General features: G+C 48.0%; 11 protein-coding genes across 11 annotated transcripts; 5 read left to right on the top strand and 6 right to left on the bottom strand.

Annotated features, from left to right (window-relative positions):
• Positions 1–474: 474 nt before the first annotated feature.
• Positions 475–3,646, bottom strand: V1513DRAFT_313818 (wings apart-like protein regulation of heterochromatin-domain-containing protein). Its single transcript, XM_066894667.1, has 2 exons — positions 1,751–3,646; positions 475–1,695 (listed from the first exon to the last, which is right to left on the bottom strand). Exons 1-2 carry the CDS (start codon positions 3,554–3,556, stop codon positions 679–681), a joined length of 2,823 nt encoding a protein of 940 aa, XP_066754717.1. The 5' UTR covers positions 3,557–3,646; the 3' UTR covers positions 475–678.
• A 586-nt stretch (positions 3,647–4,232) lies between these two features.
• V1513DRAFT_457635 (uracil phosphoribosyltransferase-domain-containing protein) lies at positions 4,233–5,048 on the top strand (the record flags this gene model as incomplete). Its single annotated transcript, XM_066899633.1, has 5 exons — positions 4,233–4,323; positions 4,381–4,428; positions 4,486–4,683; positions 4,742–4,946; positions 4,997–5,048. 5 exons carry the CDS (start codon positions 4,233–4,235, stop codon positions 5,046–5,048), a joined length of 594 nt encoding a protein of 197 aa, XP_066754716.1.
• Positions 5,049–6,061: 1,013 nt separating this feature from the next.
• Positions 6,062–7,161, top strand: V1513DRAFT_376575 (nucleotide-diphospho-sugar transferase; the record flags this gene model as incomplete). Its single annotated transcript, XM_066894931.1, has 2 exons — positions 6,062–6,547; positions 6,604–7,161. The coding sequence occupies 2 exons, from the start codon at positions 6,062–6,064 to the stop codon at positions 7,159–7,161; spliced, it is 1,044 nt and encodes a 347-aa protein (XP_066754715.1).
• A 16-nt stretch (positions 7,162–7,177) lies between these two features.
• On the bottom strand, positions 7,178–9,128 carry V1513DRAFT_441314 (uncharacterized protein). The gene has a single exon (XM_066897508.1). It carries the CDS (start codon positions 8,778–8,780, stop codon positions 7,497–7,499), a length of 1,284 nt encoding a protein of 427 aa, XP_066754714.1. The 5' UTR covers positions 8,781–9,128; the 3' UTR covers positions 7,178–7,496.
• Positions 9,129–10,114: 986 nt separating this feature from the next.
• Positions 10,115–11,618, bottom strand: V1513DRAFT_441309 (vesicle-associated membrane protein-associated protein-like protein C16G5.05c). The gene is made up of 5 exons (XM_066897507.1): positions 11,425–11,618; positions 11,204–11,297; positions 11,088–11,146; positions 10,896–11,011; positions 10,115–10,831 (listed from the first exon to the last, which is right to left on the bottom strand). Exons 1-5 carry the CDS (start codon positions 11,456–11,458, stop codon positions 10,409–10,411), a joined length of 726 nt encoding a protein of 241 aa, XP_066754713.1. The 5' UTR covers positions 11,459–11,618; the 3' UTR covers positions 10,115–10,408.
• A 121-nt stretch (positions 11,619–11,739) lies between these two features.
• Positions 11,740–13,086, top strand: V1513DRAFT_441307 (uncharacterized protein). Its single transcript, XM_066897506.1, has 2 exons — positions 11,740–11,838; positions 11,894–13,086. The coding sequence occupies exons 1-2, from the start codon at positions 11,821–11,823 to the stop codon at positions 12,836–12,838; spliced, it is 963 nt and encodes a 320-aa protein (XP_066754712.1). The 5' UTR covers positions 11,740–11,820; the 3' UTR covers positions 12,839–13,086.
• V1513DRAFT_441306 (uncharacterized protein) lies at positions 13,003–14,718 on the bottom strand. Its single transcript, XM_066897505.1, has 2 exons — positions 13,995–14,718; positions 13,003–13,935 (listed from the first exon to the last, which is right to left on the bottom strand). Exons 1-2 carry the CDS (start codon positions 14,290–14,292, stop codon positions 13,055–13,057), a joined length of 1,179 nt encoding a protein of 392 aa, XP_066754711.1. The 5' UTR covers positions 14,293–14,718; the 3' UTR covers positions 13,003–13,054.
• On the bottom strand, positions 14,719–17,085 carry V1513DRAFT_441302 (uncharacterized protein). Its single transcript, XM_066897504.1, has 6 exons — positions 16,846–17,085; positions 16,755–16,780; positions 16,628–16,654; positions 16,528–16,563; positions 16,316–16,464; positions 14,719–16,252 (listed from the first exon to the last, which is right to left on the bottom strand). Exons 1-6 carry the CDS (start codon positions 16,920–16,922, stop codon positions 14,867–14,869), a joined length of 1,701 nt encoding a protein of 566 aa, XP_066754710.1. The 5' UTR covers positions 16,923–17,085; the 3' UTR covers positions 14,719–14,866.
• A 73-nt stretch (positions 17,086–17,158) lies between these two features.
• V1513DRAFT_441299 (uncharacterized protein) lies at positions 17,159–18,191 on the top strand. Its single transcript, XM_066897503.1, has 2 exons — positions 17,159–17,543; positions 17,598–18,191. Exons 1-2 carry the CDS (start codon positions 17,214–17,216, stop codon positions 17,988–17,990), a joined length of 723 nt encoding a protein of 240 aa, XP_066754709.1. The 5' UTR covers positions 17,159–17,213; the 3' UTR covers positions 17,991–18,191.
• On the bottom strand, positions 18,094–19,581 carry V1513DRAFT_478328 (Pex19 protein). The gene is made up of 2 exons (XM_066900270.1): positions 19,208–19,581; positions 18,094–19,142 (listed from the first exon to the last, which is right to left on the bottom strand). Exons 1-2 carry the CDS (start codon positions 19,278–19,280, stop codon positions 18,262–18,264), a joined length of 954 nt encoding a protein of 317 aa, XP_066754708.1. The 5' UTR covers positions 19,281–19,581; the 3' UTR covers positions 18,094–18,261.
• Positions 19,582–19,793: 212 nt separating this feature from the next.
• On the top strand, positions 19,794–20,444 carry V1513DRAFT_376888 (ubiquitin-conjugating enzyme/RWD-like protein; the record flags this gene model as incomplete). Its single annotated transcript, XM_066894939.1, has 3 exons — positions 19,794–19,831; positions 19,950–20,324; positions 20,381–20,444. The coding sequence occupies 3 exons, from the start codon at positions 19,794–19,796 to the stop codon at positions 20,442–20,444; spliced, it is 477 nt and encodes a 158-aa protein (XP_066754707.1).
• Positions 20,445–20,601: the final 157 nt, after the last annotated feature.

The following is a 20,601-nucleotide window of genomic DNA, read 5'->3' as shown; positions in this document are numbered from 1 at the left end:
TAGCGCTACTAGCAACCTATAAATAAAGTAGAAGAATGGTGCGGCCAGGTCAGGATGCCGCCAGGGTACTTTATACTGACACCTCGTGATGGTCGGGGACTAAGGCGGAGACTAATACCTGCAGTCTCGTCCTAGAATACGCAGGATCGTCGATGGCGTACAAGTCCGGCGAAGTGGCCAGTTCAAGTCCTTGTTCGGGCTCCTCAAACAGGTTCAATCGTCGCCTGCTCGGGGACGCGTCGACGCTGTAGTCCGCCTCTGACTCGAACATGCTAATTCTAAATTGAGCACGCGAATTTGTGGCCAACGCGTGTCAAGATAACCTTAACGCCTTTATTTGGTGTCCGAAGACGGTAAGATGTGCACAGGGTCTAGCCGTCGAACGAACGGATCGTCCATCCATCTTCCGTGCCGCCCCACCGTGCCGATCCTTGATGGGCCCTCCCCGCCCCTCGCAGACCTCGGTATTCCAGTTGTATGAACATTTCCTTTGAGACGTAACAAAAAAATGCATTTCTTGAAGTACAATTAATCATCGCTGAGGCTGGCCCGCATAGTTTTTTTCAGGGGTCAAACGAGAGAGCCGCATATTGTGAGGCTCACATGTTAGATGAGCACGTGCCAGCATCATGAGAAATATCCCACAGTCGCATGTATTCGTATTGTATTATAATGCTTCTACCCAGAATATACATCCACCAACACACTTCTTATTTGCTCTGCCAAACCGCGCGACCCGACAATACCTGACTCCTGCTGTAACCGCATAGTCGACTCTCTGAATATTTCCAGTTCGCGGCCGATCGCTGCGACTCCGGCAACGCCGATCTGCGCGCGAACAGCCGTGCTGGAGAGTAGGAGGATGCCGATAAGCAGGGCGAGATATCCCCGGATATCTTCTATGTATGACTTTTTGAGATTGGAATGCTGCGAAAGCGGTTTTACTGGTGTGCTTGTTGCCAGGGTGAATAATCGGAGGATGGTCGTGACGTGGGAAGCGTGTGTCAGGACTTGTCGGGCGGACTCTGACTCACTAAAATTCACGAGCAGACCGAGACAAAATAGTGCGATGTTGGGGGCGACACCGTAGTCTTCGTCTTCATGTCCTGCTTCTTCTTCTTTGCCATCGCCCCCGTAGTCGGCTTGCGTGTCTGAATCCGAAAGCGGTGCGTCCATTAAAACTCTTTCTATACATGTTTCCAAGCCCAATACGACACTGTCGATACAGAGATTTTCGCAGGCTTGGGGACTGCTATTTGTTATAATAATTGACAATCTTAGTGTCGCTAATGACCCTGTTTCGGCTGGTGTATCAATCATTTGCGGGATAAGCTTCAGTAATCGCTCCACCACTGCGCAGGTATCGCTTTCATCGTATTCAGACCCATGCCCTTTCGCTGCAATAACTGATTCCGCAAAATCCTCTAAGATTGAGACACCAAGATGCAACTCGTGAGCTGCCGCAATGCTCATCGGCTTGTCGCCTGGACCCAAGATATCCCGTACACCACCCAGTGTTACCATCCATAGCGAATTCGAAGATAACTCCGCGTGGATGGTCTCGTGACGCGGACCGTATTTACTTGACAATTCTAGTAAGCCTGTAAGCGCTATAAAGCGCCGGGAGACTGTTTCTCGGCACATATCTCCATCGTTGGGGATCAATGACACGATTTTGTCTCTTAATTCCTTGACCTTTGACAATGTTAGCATCTCAATCACTCCAAAATAGATTAATTATTGAACCTACAAGACTCTGCGCGACCTTACTCAACCCCGTACTCCTCTGTTTCGCAACAGTCATAATCTCCCTACCATCGCTTACCATGCCAATTAGAAATGGCACAACACCATACTCATTCACCAGGCTCTGCGCAACGCCTTCGTCGCTCAAGAAACAGCAAGCAATATACTCCATAGCGAACGACGTCACATCATCGCTCCCAGATTTGGTCATTTCTTTAATGCTTCTAAAAATCCGATCCAAAAAGCCGCCTGCTTTGAATTTGATGACAAAGGATTTATCGGTGAGCTTTAAGGCAAGTTCAAGGTACGTCAGACGTGCCGCGGACTGCCTCGAGTCGCGTTGGAGACCGTCGAGAAGGTACTCCATTTCGTCTATAAACTTTGCATTCACACCTGACGCGCGGAGTTCATGAATCGACTTAATCGCCCTCAGCTCTCCCTCTCCTGGAACATCTTCATCTTCTGACGAGGAATTCTGCCGCAAAATTGACCTGGGTCTGCGGTTTAATGGAGCATTTGTTGATGCGGAGGAGCCGCCAAGCATCCCGCTTCTCAACAACTCAATATCTGAAAGCTCGCTGATACTTGTTTGTTTTCCTGACGTCTCAGTAGCCGATGCAGTCTCTTCCAAGTAACTTCGTTGGGATCCATACGTTATCTTTCCGCCTCTAATTAATTGCGACGAGAAAGATTGTCGTTGCGATTGTGATTCCATGTGCTGCGCATCTTGACTATCGCCCACACTCTGCGTTTCCTCCGTAGCCTCATCTTCTTGACTACTCACATTCTGCGCCGCCTCCTTTATTCGTAAGCTCATACTCAAGCTCTTAGACCCACTATCCTTCCGGGCTGACAGCGCCTTGAATAATTTCCCACTTCCGCTACCAGAGATGCACGGCTGAGCTGCCTTAGACGCTGAAACAGTACCGGTGACTTGATCTAACACTTTCCACGCCTCACTCTGTCGGGTGGTAAGTCTTGGTGAGGGCCGCCACTTACTGGGACTGCCCGTCGAAGACGGCGTACGCGGTGCGGGTGAAGCTGGCGCGGGATCATCGAATTCGAGATCTTCGAGCGGTGGCGGCGAGATTAGGCGGCGAGTGGACACAGGTATCGGTACGAGTGGAGTTGATGGCGCTGGTGGCGACGTAACTCCTTCGTCAACAACGGACGAGGATTCCGCTGATGGCTTTGTTATCGGGACCACGATTTTGAATGGTGAGGACTTCAGCGGAATTGCGGGTCCCTCCTCTACTGATGCAACGGGACTAGTAGCAGCACCAAACTTCTGGTGCACTGCCGGTTGCTGCGAAATACGCTTCTGAGCACTGCGCTTGCGGGTTGATGGTGCTGTAGGTTTGCTAGTGCTAGTGGCCGCAATTTCGGAGCCTGAGAATTCAAATATGTCAACTTCTCCAGTAGTCAATTCCTCGTCAACAGACGATGGCACAATATCGGTTGGGCTTCGCCGTTTTCGTTTTCTAGGGCTCCCACGATCTGTGGCTCTCGAAGGTGTGGGAACGAAAGACGAAGAACCACCAGTTTTGGCAATTTGTCCAGTCAATCCTCTCATGCTATCCTGCCCAGTACCTCCAGCCGAGACCGGCGACTCAACGGTAATCGAGTCATTAACATCTTCGTCTTTCTCAGAAACAAGACTAGCCCGCTCACCCACTTCCACGGCGGGTCGCGACTTTCGAACCGGTGATGCCGTTGTAGGCGTTATTGGTGTCGATGGCGCCTGCTTCCTGCGGCCGTAAGTAGTCGTTACTGGCGTTCGGCGTGAAAATGCTGATGATGCGGAAGACATTGGTGAGATGTGGTGATACTGAGTACCTGCAAAGTTACAGCGAGTTGAAGGTGGAATCCCGCCTCAGGATCTGTAGCTCAGCGGGAAACTGTTCGCGGCTATCACATGTAACCAAGTTGGGTGATCCTACTAGCCGCTAAATGGTCATCTTCGAATCATTTTCGACATTTACTTACTTTGCCGTCAGAAGTTTCTAAAACAGCTACTCGTTCAGATATACAAACTAATCTAATGGTTTGGACAGCTAACATCGTGTTACCCGGCCATAATTCAGGGAGGTTCACCATAATCACAGAATCATGCAGTTCAGACTTCTTCGGCTGCAGGTCCTGTCCCAGCAATACCAGGTTTCGATTAAGAACTTCCGAGGATTTTAAATATCTGATCGTGAGTGACTTTTGAATATATATATTATTGGAGCGCTTGCCGACATTGATCTGTGTTCAATTGTCCGGTAGGTCTGGAATTTTGGCTGATCAGTACAGAAAATATTATGACGTCTCACGAAGCGAGTTCCACACCGACAGTGTCGATTACTGAGGCGCCGCCAAATGTCACCGTCTTACAGCAGACGCCACAGTTAATTGCTCTATATACGTAAGTTTTCATGTTCGTAATGGCCATGGAGTGTACAAAGCCGGGAAAGTTAGTTCGAACTAAAGACGACTGATGTTTTATGCAATTCAGGATAATACGCGATATTAAGACACAACGCACCGATTTCGTTTTCTACAGTAACAGAATTATTCGAATATTAGTCGAGGAAGGTAGGTAGCTCGCTCTCGAGGCTTTATGATAGGTCCGAGATCGCTGACTCCGCTTAGGACTTAATCATCTCCCCGTACAAGCGACCTCTGTTTCGACACCAACGGGTATATTCACTTTATTGTTCGCAACACTAAATAGAAGCTTCTGTTAATCATAAACAGACTTAACATACAAGGGCCTGAAGTTTGAAGGCAAGATATGCGGGGTATCAATCATGCGCGCCGGAGAGTCGATGGAACAGGGATTACGAGATTGCTGCAGATCAGTTCGTATCGGCAAGATCCTCATTCAGCGAGACGAAGAAACTGCGGAGGCCAAACTATTTTACGAGAAATTGCCGGAAGATATCAAGGATCGATGTAAGTCGGGGAATATGAAGGTCGGAAGGACGGATTCGTCTGACATATTCTCCCTTAGATGTTTTACTGTTAGACCCGATGCTCGCTACCGGTGGCTCCGCGATCATGGCGGTGGATGTGTTGGTAGCAAAAGGTGTACCCGTTGAACATATCTTGTTCCTGAATCTTATTTCGTCCCCGGAGGGTATCGACGCATTTGCCAAGAAATTTCCAAAGCTGAAGGTCATCACTGGATTTATTGACGAGGGATTAAATGAGCAGAAGTAAGTATCATCTGGTATGTTTATCTGGGCAAAGCCTTACGGATTTACAGGTTTGTGGTCCCGGGATTAGGCGATTTTGGTGACAGATATTATTGCATTTGAATGGTTTGTCCTTGTCTAGTATGCTCTGCATTGTATTATGTTGAACACATCTTTTGATATTGGAACGATTGTGCGTGGAAGGATCTCCTGTGTGGAGACTGTATCATATATCCCTGCTTAAGCAGTTTTATTGACAACTTCTCTGAGTAGATGGCTGGAGCGACTTCTACAAGAAACAGATTCTGGGGCAAGTGTTCGCTGCATTTGTAAAATCTGACTAGTAGTCGTACTGCGTGCTCAGTGCGAAAAAAAATCGATGTCGCTTCCCATTCAATCTGATTAGCATCTTTGAAGGCAATATATAAACATCATCGCTTCTGGTTGAGCACAACAATGGCCAAAATGTGCCCAGTGGGATGTTTGTGTATGCCAGCCGGGTAATGTTACCCTCCTGACTGGTGCCCAGTTAGTTATAGGCAAACTGTAACGGGGTCCTTAATATGCGCACGTGTTTTTGCACTTTGGTAACAATCCTAACCGTTCTTGACACGGTCAATCTTAAAACAGCAGGGTACTGCCACGAACGGCCTGTTGATGAAATCGGGTACGTGTTCACATCGACAGTTGCTTTATTTACTGGTAGTCAAGTCACGGAAATTGTGCACGACGGGAACGAATCGTATAACTGTGTATTCGTTCATAGGTTATCGCGGGAATACATTCTCGGGACATGGTGAGCAGCACCGACTGTCCACTTTGACGAGACGTGGCCTCCGTTTATGATCCTTGATCTATAGGTTTGTTCACCTGATTCATGTTTATAGTGAGTTATCCATTCTCTACTAATTCCTGTCATCAGCAATCACAATCGATAGCACATCACGGATATGAATTCCACACCAACACCGCTAGACCCTATTACCGACCTAACACAGATACTCGCCTCCACAGAACCAACAGCGCTCGCTTCTGCAACGGCCGCCCCGGGAACGATCATGTGCTCGTCGACGTCAGAAACACTAATAACATATCTCTCACTACGCGTGCTCCCCATTCCATCCTCCGTGTCGCCAATGGCAACGCTGGTCGGTTTGCTGCTCATATGGTTCATGGCGCTGAGCGCGTTTGCGCTCGGCGTGCTGTATATCGCTATTTTAATTATTGCGCGCTTCCCGCGGGACGTGTTACCATCAGAAAATACCTACAAGACGACAACAAAGACACGCGCGGTCCCGGCGCCCCGGAAATTACCCCACATCAGTGAAGATCCCGAGGACGAGCGGCAGCGGGAGGAAAAAGTTGCTGTGTCTGTCGTTGTGCCAGCGTATAATGAGACGGAAAGGTTGCCAAAGATGTTGAATGAAGCTGTGGACGTGCTTGAGGGGTGGGAACTTGCGGGAGAGAAGGTTACTTACGAGATATTGGTTGTTGATGACGGGAGTCAAGATCAGACCGCAGAAATTGCGTTGAAGTTTGGTGCAGACAAAGGAGTACTCGAAGACTGTATCCGGGTTTGCAAGTTGGAGAAGAATAGAGGAAAAGGTGGAGCTGTAGCTCATGTAAGTCGGATTGTCCAATTGGTAGTTTGCACGTAAGTATTAATTAAGTCGACTAGGGAATGCAACGCTCGCGCGGCGACTACATCATCTTTGCGGACGCAGACGGCGCATCACAGTTCTCAGACATCAAAACCCTGCATGCAACGCTCACATCCCTAACGGACTCGCCATCATCACCTGCCATTGCCCTCGGCTCCCGTGCGCATATGGTCAAGTCCGAAGCAGTCGTCAAGCGGTCGTTTATTCGCAACTTTCTGATGTACAGCCTGCACACGCTGCTCTACGTTTTCGGCATACGCACGATCCGCGACACGCAGTGCGGGTTTAAAATGTTCACAAGGTCGGCCGTCTCGCAGATTTTCCCCTACATGCATAACGAAGGCTGGATTTTTGACGTCGAGGTCCTGATTCTGGCGGAACGGAAGGGGATCAAGGTCTTTGAAGTCCCGATTTCGTGGCATGAAGTTCCGGGCAGCAAGATGGAACTTGCGAGAGACAGTGTTAAGATGGCAATCGACTTGGTCGTGATTAGATGCGCATACATATTGGGCATTTACGACGATGGTCGGAAACGCAATGGAGAGAAAGAACTTCGGAAAAAGAAAGATTCATAGAGGCATTTTGGACTTGTATATTAATAAAAGTTATATTTTGAAATGACTATTTTTTACTTCTGACATATGAATTTTTTACTTCTGACATATGATGATGATCCAAAATTTTTGACTATTTTTATCGTTGAATATGCATGCGCTACTTACATATATAGACCGATCCATTCGCCAGCACCATAGATATAAACACCAAAACAAAACGAACCCGACATGGAACCATATTTACCGACCGATCCCCAATCATGTGCAAAAAAAAGTGCAGAACACAAAATAAATACAAACACACCAAATAACCAAAAATCTTTCGACTTATTATACAAACTTATTATACCAATTTAATATACAGCGGTGCCAGTGGTAGCCTGGACACCGTTGTTGACTAGCTCACGAAAGCCTGCAGGTGAAATGTGATTCTCTTTGGCGATGCGGAAGAGATCTGACATGGCGTTTCGGACATGTTGTTCGACTACGCGCTTGCTGTCATATTCGTCATTGTCGGTGGGGAGAAGGGGAAGGAACGAGATTGTGGACGATGAAGATGATGCAGTTGAGACAGTAGACATTGACGATGCTGGGCGAGAATATTGTGGTTCAGGACCAAGTCGCTTGGAGCTCGTGCTAGGAGGTTGTGGGTTTGACAGTGATGCTCGGGACGAGGACAACTTATTTAATGACGACGGTCTACTGTTGTCGTCGCTGTGGGCCGAGAGCTCTTCTAGACGCCTGATAGTTCGGAGAGACTGCACTAGCTCGGGGGATGGAGTGATAATCGAGCCGCTATTATCGTATCTGTTCCAGTAGTCTTCGTCATCATCGTCCGAGGGACCATCACATAGCTTCTGTCGAGTATTCTCGGCCTGGGTCGTTTTTAAGTCGTTCATATCCAGATTCGCTGGCTCCGTTATAGGGACTCCGGCCGCAGCCTGGCGGAATCGCATCTCGGTACCTGACATGAAGAGTGCCTGCGTTCGAGCCGCACAAGCGGACAACCCAGTAGATGTACTTGCAAGCGTCGAAGCGGTAGCCTGGTGCTGTAAGAGAGCGGCTTTGATCTGCTCCTTTACTTGCCGGGCTGCAATTTCGTCGATCCACACATTCTCTGCGTCCTCGACAGTCGGACTCCATTGTCGCCAGTAACAGAGCTCGTCCATGAGAGCCAACTTAGCCTCGTGGAGTTTCCACCCGCGCCGACCAGGAATGTCGACGTAAATCCAGATCAACTCGAGCTCGGATTCGTCAGGCGTCTCTGTACGAAATACGGCGCATTCAGAGCGGACAGGGAGAAGCGCGGAGGCGAGGAGTGTCGTTTCGTCCACCCGCTTGATACCGTTGATGGAGGCGAGCATATATGCGACTGCTCCGTCGACGCGATGGAGTGCTTGCGCGACTGCCAACGACACGTTCGTGTTGGAGGACATCGTGAGTAGCGACGACCAATAGTATGGGGGACGCTGGCATGTTGTTGATTCGAACGAGGTGAAACGCGATCGTAGGTATGGAGAAATCAGGTCGAGAAAGCGCTGTGACGGGGCGGGGGAGGCTGGCCGCGACGACGGCAGATGATGGAAGAGGTCGCGCACTAGGGCAGCGAAGTCCGGCTCAGGAGCGAACTTGGCCATGGGAATTCAAGATGGAGATGAGCGAAGCTGGAAGAAGAGGAAGGGACACGACATTATTTGTGGAATTTTAGGAGTACGGTCCAATGGAGGGCAAGGTAAGTTATGTGGGATTGATTCCGTGGAGCGGCCGTGAACGGTCTCCCGACAGATCATCCACCTGCACTCAACCGTCACTCCCACCTAACACTACAGTCTGATAATACTTTTCTTCCGCAAGATCGCTCTCTGCCATAAGATATTACAAAGAAATTACAGGCTCAGCGGAAATTATTGCCACTACCATATCTCTCCCGCGTAACAATACAGCCTCAAACTATCGGATGGCATCATCGAAGTGGGAGTGTGGGGGAACTTCCGAGCCAAATCATCCTTTCGGCGGACGGCCGGAGCGTATCTGACGCATTTAGCGACGGATATGCCTTATATGCCACTGTACCATGAATGGGTGAACCGTTCCGCCGGCACGCGATCAGAGTAGGTACGCGACCCTCAGCTTGGTGTGCGCGTAATTAGTCAGTCATTCAGCCGTGTGTGGTCCCTGTCAAATTCGGTAAGTGTCCAATGGAAAAGAAAATAATTTGACGTTTACGGGCAGAAAGTTGTCCGTGGGGTTGTTTGGCCTGCTGACATCGCCAGTCATATTCCAAATCACGAAACTGAACATAGTTATTATTCTGATGGTGTTTATGTTGGCTCCTAATAAGCACAGTATCTAATTTGTGTAAACCAACAGCCACCCCACCTTTATTCGTTACTGTTGTTTAGCACCAGCAAAGACCTTGTTTCTCCCTGACTTCGTCCAGTTCCAAAGTCTACATCTTCAGGCAAAGCACGCGCACTGCGGCACTCTGGAATGTTGAAGCGCAAAGCCGAGATAGATTGGGATTACAGTGCGCGTTTGAGTCGTGATTCGGCGGAAAAAGGTCACGGCGGTGAATGTGATCCCCCTGAGATGCTTCCAGGAAACAAACGACGACGAGTTGAGTCCAGCATTGTTCTGGAAACAGATAGCATGAGCGTGGGATACAACAGTGGCGAAAACAAGATAGCCCACGGCATCTCACAGACTTTTGTTCGACAGCAGCAGCAGCAGCAGCAGCAGCAACAACTACAACAACTACAACAACAGGAGGACGAAGCAATTTTGTTGAAAAATTTGAATCTCAATGAGCCTAAGAAATGCCATTCTCGTCGTGTGAGTTGTGCGACGCAATAGTACCTCTTCTGAATTTTAAAGGCCTTATTAGATACCCACATCAATATTATCATAGCTGATTCCCGAATTCGAGGATTCGAAAGTGGATTTTGAAACTGTTGAAGCTGGAATAACCGAATGAATGGACACGTAAAACTAGTTTTTATAGATCCGTACTACATGCAATAACGAACTAAGTCAAAACTAAAACGGATAAAAGAAAAGACGCATATAAGGCAACAAAAGAGAGAAAACATTACACTATACAAGTAAACAATAAACAAAGCACGCGCATTTCCCAGCTTTAAGCATACTCGAAGTTTCCACATATGACATACCTACACTTACATAAACTTCTCTGCTCCTCTTCGCTTTAAGAATGTATATAGTTTATTATCGGTCTTTCATAATCACCAGCGTCTGCGCCGTCAAACTAGAAAAAGAGCCACGCCAACAAAAATGCAATCAAGCAGAGTAACGCCGCCATCGGAATTGGCACGCCCTGATCACCTCTCCGCACGGCAGTCTTGCTACCGCTTGGTGCAGGCGACGCCTCCTTGGCTTTCTCTAACTCGGACTCGAGCTTCTTGATAGTCTCCTGAAGCTTCTCCGTGTCTTCTGGTGACCCCGACACTACGGCGGGCGCGTTCTCAAGCGAATCTGTCAGCGTCTTCTCCACAGATCCTGGTACACTCTTGGTGCTATTAGATGTAGGCGTCGTGTAAGAAGCTCCAGCAGCAGGAGCCGCTGTAGCCGTCGGTGTGAGTGGTTCTGACTCGCTCTGAGGAATCTGATAGTGGACCCGGATCTTGTAATCTGATATTTTCTCCTTGGCTACCTTCTCAACCGATGACCACTGTTGTGAATTAGCGAAATCACAAACGCCTCATTCTGATGACGTAAACAATATCAAGACGTACCAAGTCGCTGACGCTTAGTGTCTCTTGCTCTGGCGCAATCGGAACACTCTGAACGAGGAACTTGTCCTTGCACTTGAAATCGGGCGATGGATCTTGTTTGAGTCCTTGCAGGATAACTATCATATTTACAAACTCAGTACGCAGTCATGCAGAAATGCGCCAACATGCACATCAATCGAAAAATCCACATACTCTGTACTTCAATCGTTTCCCCGGGATTGACTCTTGAAGCATTAGGACGGACACAATATCTATCAAATAGTTAGCACATGCCAGCCACGCGTATATCAATAATGCGCTGCACTTACAGCTTCGGCGCGGTAGTCTTAACCTTGTAAGCCATCGGCTCGGGCGTCTTATTGTGCAATTGCAATGTCCGAGTGGCGGTCCTCGTGAACGGGCCTGTGAAAAGAGTATTAATCCTATTGCTCGACTGACAAAAGCGTGGTGCGTGCATTAATAATGCACCTGACAACAACTGCTATGTGCGGCACTTTGCGATTCAATGTCAACTATCCATTACACTTACCGGAAAACTCTAAGACTGATGGCGATATTTCCATTGCACGTATGAGATATGAAATATGAGAGCCAGATCAGGAAAAAAAAACGCGTAAAACGAATCGTGTAGATGGTCTGACTTGATGGTCGTCGCAATTATGGGAGTAACGATGATTTTAGCCGAAGACGGAAGCACCCAGCAGATTACGGGGCTTTCTTACAGTTTGCCTCGTGTGCACGCATCACACTTTCACCGCCCCTCGCCAAAACTGGACCACCACGCGTCCTCGAAATCACAGAATATGCGTGTATCTGATTGAACCATTTACTCCCAGCATCGCCTCCGGGTAATGAAATCATAGGGCACCTATTGTCTTATGATCTGTTTAAATACGCAATAGCTTATTCTGCTTTTTCCGACTATATGGATGTCCGAAATCAAGTAAGTTTCTAGCCACGTTCCTTTGCGGCAAATCGATGACTTATTTGGTGTTCAGCTAGTCCAGATGGGTTTCCCCGCCTCGCGAATCGAGTCAGCACTACGTAACATCTCCGACCCAATTCTCGAAAACGCCATCGAATGGATCGAACAGCATCCCATCGAAAACGCTTCAGATGAAACTGGTGCAACAGATGACGTTGAGGATGACGACGCGACAAGTGCAATGGGTGGTGCCGCTGAGAAGGGCGAGCTTTCTGAAGAAGCCGGGTCGCTTGTTTGCCAGGACTGCGGTAAACGGTTCCGTACTCCTGCTTTGGCTGAATTTCATGCCACAAAGACGCAGCACATGAACTTCGCTGAATCGATAGAGAAAATCCCGGATTTGACGCCGGAACAAAAGAAGGCAAAGTTGGAGGAGCTTCGAAAGCGGGCCGCGGAGCGAAAGGCCGAGGCGATGAAGGAAGATCAGGTTGAGGCTCGCAATAACGAGATCCTGAGACGAAAGGCTGACAAAGAGTCTGCTTCTCAGATCGAGAAGCAGAAGCGACTGCAGATGATGAAGGAAGCGGATGATCGAAAACGACAGGCTAAAGAGGACTCCCTCGCTAAGCAACGTGTCCGTGATCTCATTGCAGCCGACAGAAAAGCGCGTCAAGAGAAGTTAGAGAGAGAGAAAGCTTCTAGAGCGGGTGTACAGCTACCTGCAGCCGAAGAACCCAAGCCACAAGCTGCTAGCTCCGCCCCAAAACAGAAGAAAGAATACACCGAGTCGCGGCTACAGATCCGAATCGACGGACAACCTCCAGTCGTCAAAACCTTCCCGTTGGATACTACTCTTTTTGAAGTCGCGCATTCGGTCCAAGACCACTCCGGTATTCCACCAACGAGTGCAGCATTTGTGACCACCTTCCCTACCAAGCGCTTCGGTCCAGAGGACATGGGCATGACGGTCAAAGAGGTTGGATTCATAAATACAGCAATCATGCTAAAGCGTGCATAGTGTTTGTAATGTATTTAGTCATTGCTTGCCGGATATGGAGTGATACGGATACTCAATTCATTGATTATTTGGGACTGTTTACTCGTAGTATGCGAACTTTTTCGGATCTACGCCAAAGTCCTACTCATTCCTTCAATGCCGCCTCGTGTGACTGTATCACAGATCCGTTAGAAAAACCGTTTTGTATTGTCAATATCCTAAATCACATCCAGAAATTTATAGTCTTTCCTCTAATTGAGTCTTGAAATATTTCACTGTTTCCGCTAATCCATCGACGACATTCCACTTTGGTTCCCAATTTAGCCGCTCCTTGGCACGCGAATTATCCGGTTTTCGTCGCTGAGGATCATCTTCCAGCGCCGGCAGATGTATCAACTTCGAGTCGCATTTGCCTGTTTCCTTCTTTGCCAGATCAATGACCATTTGCGCAAACTCATCAATGGTGAATTCCTGCTGCGTGCCGATATTAACGGGCTCTTTGCAATCCGAATTCATGAGTAAAATCAAACCATCCACGAGATCGTGCACGTACTGGAACGAGCGAGTCGACTTGCCATTACCGTAAACCGTAAGATCTTCATCCTTCAGTGCTTGTAAAATAAAATTTGATACTACTCGACCATCGTTCCAATTCATTCGCGGTCCAAAGGTATTGAAGATCCGAGCAACCCTCACGTCGACATTATCCTGCCGGTTGTACGAATACGCTAAAGTCTCCGCTACTCTCTTGCCCTCATCATAACACGCTCTCGGACCAACACAGTTCACATGTCCCCAATATGACTCTTTCTGCGGGTGTTCCTCAGGATCGCCGTAAATTTCCGACGTAGACGCAAGTAGAAACCGGGCTTTCACGCGCTTGCTCAGTCCTAGCATGTTATATGTGCCGAAAAATCCAGTTTTCAGTGTCTTAACGGGATTGGACTGATAATGGACTGGACTTGCTGGGCATGCCAAGTGGTAGATCTGATCGACTTCGACAAGGATAGGGTCAACGACGTCGTGTCGGATCAGCTCGAAGTTCGGATGACCTATCCAGTGAGCGACATTCGCTTTAGATCCGGTGAAGAAGTTGTCGATACAAATCACATTATGGCCTTCGGCAATCACCACGCATTAGCCCAACATGTTTGTCACTGCATATAAACGAACTTACCCATTAGCATCAGTCGATCCACGAGATGCGAGCCGACAAACCCTGCACCCCCAGTAACCAACACACGCTTCTTCTCTATTGGATTCAGCAACTTAACAGGCGGATATGGCAACGCACCAGGCTGGTACGTTATAGTGACATTCTCCCGGTCAATAGTATGCGGAAGAGCCGAATGAGGGGCTAGATATAGCTTCCGCAAAGTTGAGAGAGATGCAGGATCTTCTAAAGAGTCGTGGGACGACTGCTCTCCGAAGGAAGAATATCGGTGCTTTAACGACGCTCGCACGCTGTCGACCATCGTTTGCTGTGTGGCAGACGTGCGATAGTTCGACTCGGCCAGGATCTAAATATGACTCCAGGAAAGCGAAAATGCCAGCCGTGTGTGCATGAATCCTGGGGATCGGTGCGGGCTCCTGTCTGCTGTCAAAAAGGCTGTGCCGCTGAACTTGTTAGTGCGGCTCATATGTGAGTGAGTGTAAACTTGAAGCAATCAATCGTGCTCTAGTATATTCGTTTGCGCCGCTCCAGGCATGCAAAAAAAAACCCACTAGCTTACGCCAATTGCATGGCCTAAACTCTCCCCTGCGGGATTTCAGATAGATAAAACATAAACCCCCCTTGGATGATATTTTTAACACAATGGCACAGTCTCAGCCATACGCTATCGCCACTATTTATTCTAGGTGCTGAGATTGCAACACACTTTGCCTCACTTGCATAAATTATTTGACGTTCGAAAAGTAATGCTCAATTTTCTATATGTGACAACAAGTCTTTTCTAAAACAAAAAATTAAGTCTAACAATCAATAAGTATATGTTGTACATGAGTTGAACCAAAATCAAACAAGGGGCATAAAGGGAACCCCCACTTCTACTGCGGAACTGCGCTAAGGTGTGATTTGACGTAGCGGCCCGAAGGATCTTCAGCACATCCCCAGTCCGCCTTGGGGATCCACCGCATGACAGTACTAGCACATGTCTTGGAAGGAAAGTGCTCGTCAAACATGCATCTATACCAATAAGCCTCCTTGGTCGTAGGCACATCCTCGCCCCACTTTGGCTTGGGATTCGCGAAGTCCTCGTCAGAGACAAACTTCTCAGCAGTGTCCTTGAGACAATCGATCCATGAGTATCCGACACCATCAGAAAACTGCTCCTTTTGGCGCCATAAAATCTCATCAGGAAGGTAAGGCTTGACGTCCTCACCGGTAGTATCGAACGCCTTACGGAGGATGTACTTCTCGATTCTGTCTTTTGTGATCATCTTCTCCGCAGGGTCAATGTTCATGACAAGCTCAAGGAACGCCTTGTCAAGGAATGGAACACGAGCCTCAAGACCCCATGCGCAAGTAGACTTATTGGCCCGCAAGCAGTCAGCGAGGTGCAAGTTCTTCACTCGCTGGACGGTCTCACTGTGGAAGTCGTCTTTCGAAGGAGCAGCGCCAAAATACAAGTAGCCTCCAAATATCTCGTCAGAACCTTCACCAGACAAAACCATCTTGACACCCTGGGCCTTGATCTTCCTGCTCAAAAGGTACATCGGAGTGGAGGCACGGATGGTGGTGACGTCGTAGGTCTCGAGGTGATAGATAACATCCGAGAGAGCGTCGAGACCCTCCTGCAGAGTGAAGGTGTGTTCGTGGTGGACTGTCCCGATGAACTTTGCAACCTTTTGGGCAGCAACAAGATCAGGAGCACCGGGAAGTCCGACAGCGTATGAGTGAAGTCGCGGCCATGAAGCAGCACCAGAAAGGTTGCCCTTCTCATCGACACCGGTCAGAGAATCACCATCAATATCAATGCTCTGAGCCTTGAGAGTTTCTCGAGCGGCAATAGAAGCAATTAATGAAGAGTCAAGACCACCAGAGAGCAGAACACCGTAAGGTACCTCAGCCATAAGACGTTTCCGTACAGAGGCCTCCAGCATTGTTCGGATAGCCTTGTAATCCAGAGGTGTGCTTGGAATGCGGTCTCCAGACCACCAGCTAGGGTTGAAATACCGGGTGATCTTGTCGGTTGCGGAGTCATAAACATGCCCTGGCGGGAATACGATGATATCATCGCACACTTCACTTAGAGATTTCATTTCTGATGCAAAGAACACTGCACCCGGGCAAGTCGAGGCACGGCCCATGTATAGAGAAGTAATGCCAATGGGGTCACGAGCAGCAATCATACGATCTTTGACGGCATCGTAAAGGACGAAAGCGAACATACCGTCCAAGTAGTTGGGGCAGTCAATATCATACTTTTGATACTACAGCACTGTTAAGTATCGTCGCTAAATAGCATATCCATTTGCTTACAGAAACTGACTTACCAGAGGAATGATAACCTCACAATCAGACTGAGTCTTGAACTTGTATGAGCCGCCAAGCTGATGTCGGATAATAACGTGATTGTAGATCTCGCCGTTAACACCCAGAGCAAGAGTGTCATCTTCGTTGGTCAAAGGCTGGGCACCGGAGTCTGCGGTATGAGCAATTAGCAATTCGCCGAACCGATGCCTTCGGATCTAAGTGAGACGCTTACCAAGACCAACAATGGCCAGTCGCTCGTGAGCAATGACTAAATAATAAGTCAGCATCGGATTCAATCGCCAGCTTATTGTATCCATCAATTGGTAACTTACTAGTCTTGTTCTTAATGAAGTTTCCACCTGCGGAAATGTCAATGTCAGTCACTGATCTTAATAATCTCCCAAGCTCCAAGCCTTGCGCATAATCGAAGCGAGCACTGAGGCAAACAAAGGAACATACTCCAATCGGGACCACGGTGACGAATTCTACAACGAGTATCTGTTAACACGACTAGAAGTTCTTAGAAACCCGCAAAAACAGTATGACCCACAATTTAGAAAGCTGGAGAGCTTTTGGCTTAAAGCTAATCACGTCGGGATGATGGTGGCAAGCAAAGATTCCGCACATAATGTGAATCAACTCAAATCAGCAGCAATAATTCTCTAAAAAATGAACCTGTAAAGGAGACGGGAATCTAAAAAATATACCGGAAAAGGAAGTTCGTGTGGTGTAGTTTACCGAGAGCGTTTGAAGGCGATAAAAAAGTTGCGGCGTTGAGTCACCGAGGACGCCCTAACCCTCTTCAAGTACAAAGTACAAGCAACCGTGAATCGCGAGCGTTGTCGGCGACAATGTGCCGCAGTCCCAACTCAGAAAGCAGACGCGTCGAGATTTAGATAATTCGCGATTGTATCCGACATGTCATCGTTTTTGTGCTCATCTCCACCATTCGCACCGTCGAATTTACGGATATCGACGAATTCATCATCTTCTCCACCTTCGTCTCCTGTTAAAAGCTCCTCGCGACTAAACACCAGTCAGGAACGACGCGCAGCGCGTTTACAGCGCCCTTTTGCGAACGTGCCGAAGTCACTAAGTCATGGATATGTCGAAGCGTCTGGAAGTAGCGACGGCCTGAGTCCCCCGAAATATGACCCGCTACGAGCCAAAAGAAGGATGGACCATGGTGCGGCCCTGGCGCGAAGACGGCAGGCTCTGTTCCATGCTGCGCGCGGTGGCGATGACGAGGTATGCGGGCTTCATATAGTGACGCGATGGCATTATTGATTGTGCGTGTAATAGATGATGAGATTCGTTTGGTTATCGGAGAAAAGACGCTGGGAACGCGAGTTGCGGTGCGACGCAGACGAGATGGGTTTAAGCGTTGATGAGCTTCTCGCCTTAGAAAATGAGCAACTTTCCAACGATGAATTCGGTTCAGTAGATGGAATAATGAGCGATTGTAATGAAGATCGGCAGGACAATACTCGTCTTCATGATGCCAACGGTGCAGATGAGGAGATGATACGGATGATGGAGTTAGAAGAACAAAATGAATTGGAAAATGCCGAGCGTTTATACATGACACAACTGCAAAAGCAGTCTTGTAGGACGGTGCAAGATATTCCACAGGACATTGCCGAACTGCTATTGGAGGACTATGACGACGACATTGATATGGATATGTCGTTGTAATTTGTACGATATATGTGGATCTATGTTACTTTTGGGCAGGTTGCTTTACTGATGTATGGTCAATACGGCGTTATAAGGATGATTTTGCTTAATAGGAGTATGAAACTGCGCTAAACCGCTATTATGGAACATACGACAGGCAATGCTGTGTACCAGGCATTTATACAGTTAGCTGAATGTACAATTATTCATATATCAATCGAAATCCTAATGCATAACTCCTTCATACCACTACATCATGTCACGGGTTTCGTCAGAGACATACCTTACCTTACTGTATATTGCAATTCTCCATTTCCGGTCCCAGACCTCCTAACGAATTGTCCAGTCCCATTGCTCCAGGACCTAGTTCACCCATAATATCAGGCGGAGGCGAGCCAGACTCCTGCATTTTCTGCATGCGCTCGACAATATATTTTCGATCCGATTCGTTATGATCACTATACGACGGATTTTCGAACCTCACAACGATCTCCCGAACCACGACCCGCTGCGTGTCATACCTCGCCGCATCCTCTGGATTCAAGGACGCCCTGTTCTTTTGCAGCCAATCCGCGTATTTGTCGTCCAATTCCTTCATCGGTTCATACAGAATTTCTTTAGATGTGAGCTGTTCCATCATTCCTGCCAACATTTTCGACAGGTCTTCATCTGACCCTAAGCTCTGATCTCCTGTACCTGACGCCCCACTGGACTGTTCCAGTTGCCGCATCATGGCAGCCAAAAACTCATCCTCCTCGCTCGTAGTTGTGATTTCCTTTTCAACCCGCTGCCCAGATTCCTTCATGCGTTCCATTGTCCTCGCGATCGTTTCCTGCAACGTGTCTGCTTTCTTGCCTGGCGTTTGACCCTTCGGAATGGACGCAGGGCCACTACCAGTCGACGTCGTCGGCGTCTCGGCCGCATTCAAATCTGTGAAATCACTGATACCCTTCATCAAATCCTCAAACTGTTTCCGACTTTCTGGGTTCTGCTCTAGATCAGACAGAATCTGCTCGATCCCGAGTTCCAGCTGCTTCGCGAACTCATCCTCGGCTAATTCGCCCGCGTCAAATGACTTCTCAGTCGTCGAATTCGCGCTTTCGACTGCGGACTTTGTTGCTGTAGCGGGCGTTGGTTCGGGTGATTTTAACGTAAATTCATCGAGAAGTTCTAGGTTGTGTTAGTGCTCGGTAATTGGCGGCGGGACAGTATACAGCTTCGCTATGTACACTTACCATCAAGGTCGTCGAGATCGTCTTCTTCGTCATCGACGCTCTTTACTTCTTTAGACGGGTGTACTGACTCCATTAAATTGTATTCGGGGCGTGCTGAAGGACGGGATATGAGGATTGTTTGATTTATTAGCTTGCCGAAATATGCGGGGTTGGCTTGAATCTTAAAGTCAAGATATGCCTTAAGCTCTCGCGACAAAAATGAATTTTCTAAATAAGGTCAATAGATCCCGCTGCACTATTTGTCCACCTTGGCTAAATCTGTCTAATCCAAGCTCTACGGCATTTATTATGCTAACTGGATGTCGACGTTCAACTGAGTCCTCGACGAGAAAGGCAACCGAGATGGCAGGTACTAAACACTTAGTAATTTCGTCAGCATGTGGTAAGGACCAAAATTAAGTGGCGAATATGCCAGTGTCGTAGGTTCTGTACGAGTCGGCGTTTGGATACCTTCGTCGACATGGTTAGTCGACATTCGCGATCTGTTTCCCCATGCTTCAGGTGGATTCTCAGAGATCTGTTGGACGGGCACACCGACGGTAGTCCATCGAGTAGTTTATCTTGGTTATTAGTACATACACACAATATGTCGTCTCTATGTCTAAATAGACTGCAGGAGGAGAGGTGAGTCTAGTTTAAGATCTATGCGTATCATCTGGTGCTCCAACAACTACGTCGACGAGTACTATAGAGCGCAACTATATCTTCAAGTACAATGAATAACACTACAATTTCGCGACAGGAAGCAATGGCGAAAAGATCATCCATTCGGTTTCTACGCGAAACCAAACAAAAGCTCAGACGGCGGTCTTGACCTGATGAACTGGTCTGTCGGTGTTCCCGGCAAGCCCAACACGATTTGGGCCGGCGGGCTGTACAAGCTCACGATCCAGTTCCCCGAGGAGTACCCGACAAAGCCGCCGAAGTGCAAGTTCGCCCCTAATTTCTGGCATCCGAATGTATACCCGTCGGGCACGGTGTGCTTGTCGATCTTGAATGAGGACGAGGGGTGGAAACCCGCGATTACGATAAAGCAGATTTTGCTAGGAATTCAGAACTTGCTTGATGACCCTAATCCCGAGTCACCTGCCCAAGCTGACGCGTTTAATGCGTTTAAGTAAGATTGAATTGCTATGTGCTTAAAGAGACAAAATGCTAATACTGTCCATGTAGGAAGGATAAGGCGCTATACGAACGGAAGGTAAGGCTTCAGGCCAAGGAGTACGGGGTTTCATGATCATAATTTGTGAAGAATGGAATAAATCAGTTCACGAAATTTTGAAATATGCGAGCATTTCATTTATTTAGGTTAATTGTAATGGCAACACTTGGTTCACATATTTCTTCGCGCTTCGTCTTTACTAGTTATATGTATTTTAGATAGTTCGTAATCT

Source organism: Lipomyces chichibuensis (assembly GCF_038497645.1).
Source record: "Lipomyces chichibuensis strain CBS 12929 unplaced genomic scaffold V1513scaffold_8, whole genome shotgun sequence".
Taxonomy (NCBI): domain Eukaryota; kingdom Fungi; phylum Ascomycota; class Lipomycetes; order Lipomycetales; family Lipomycetaceae; genus Lipomyces; species Lipomyces chichibuensis.
Note: the sequence above shows the minus strand (reverse complement) of the source record. Positions and strands in the feature narration are given on the sequence as shown.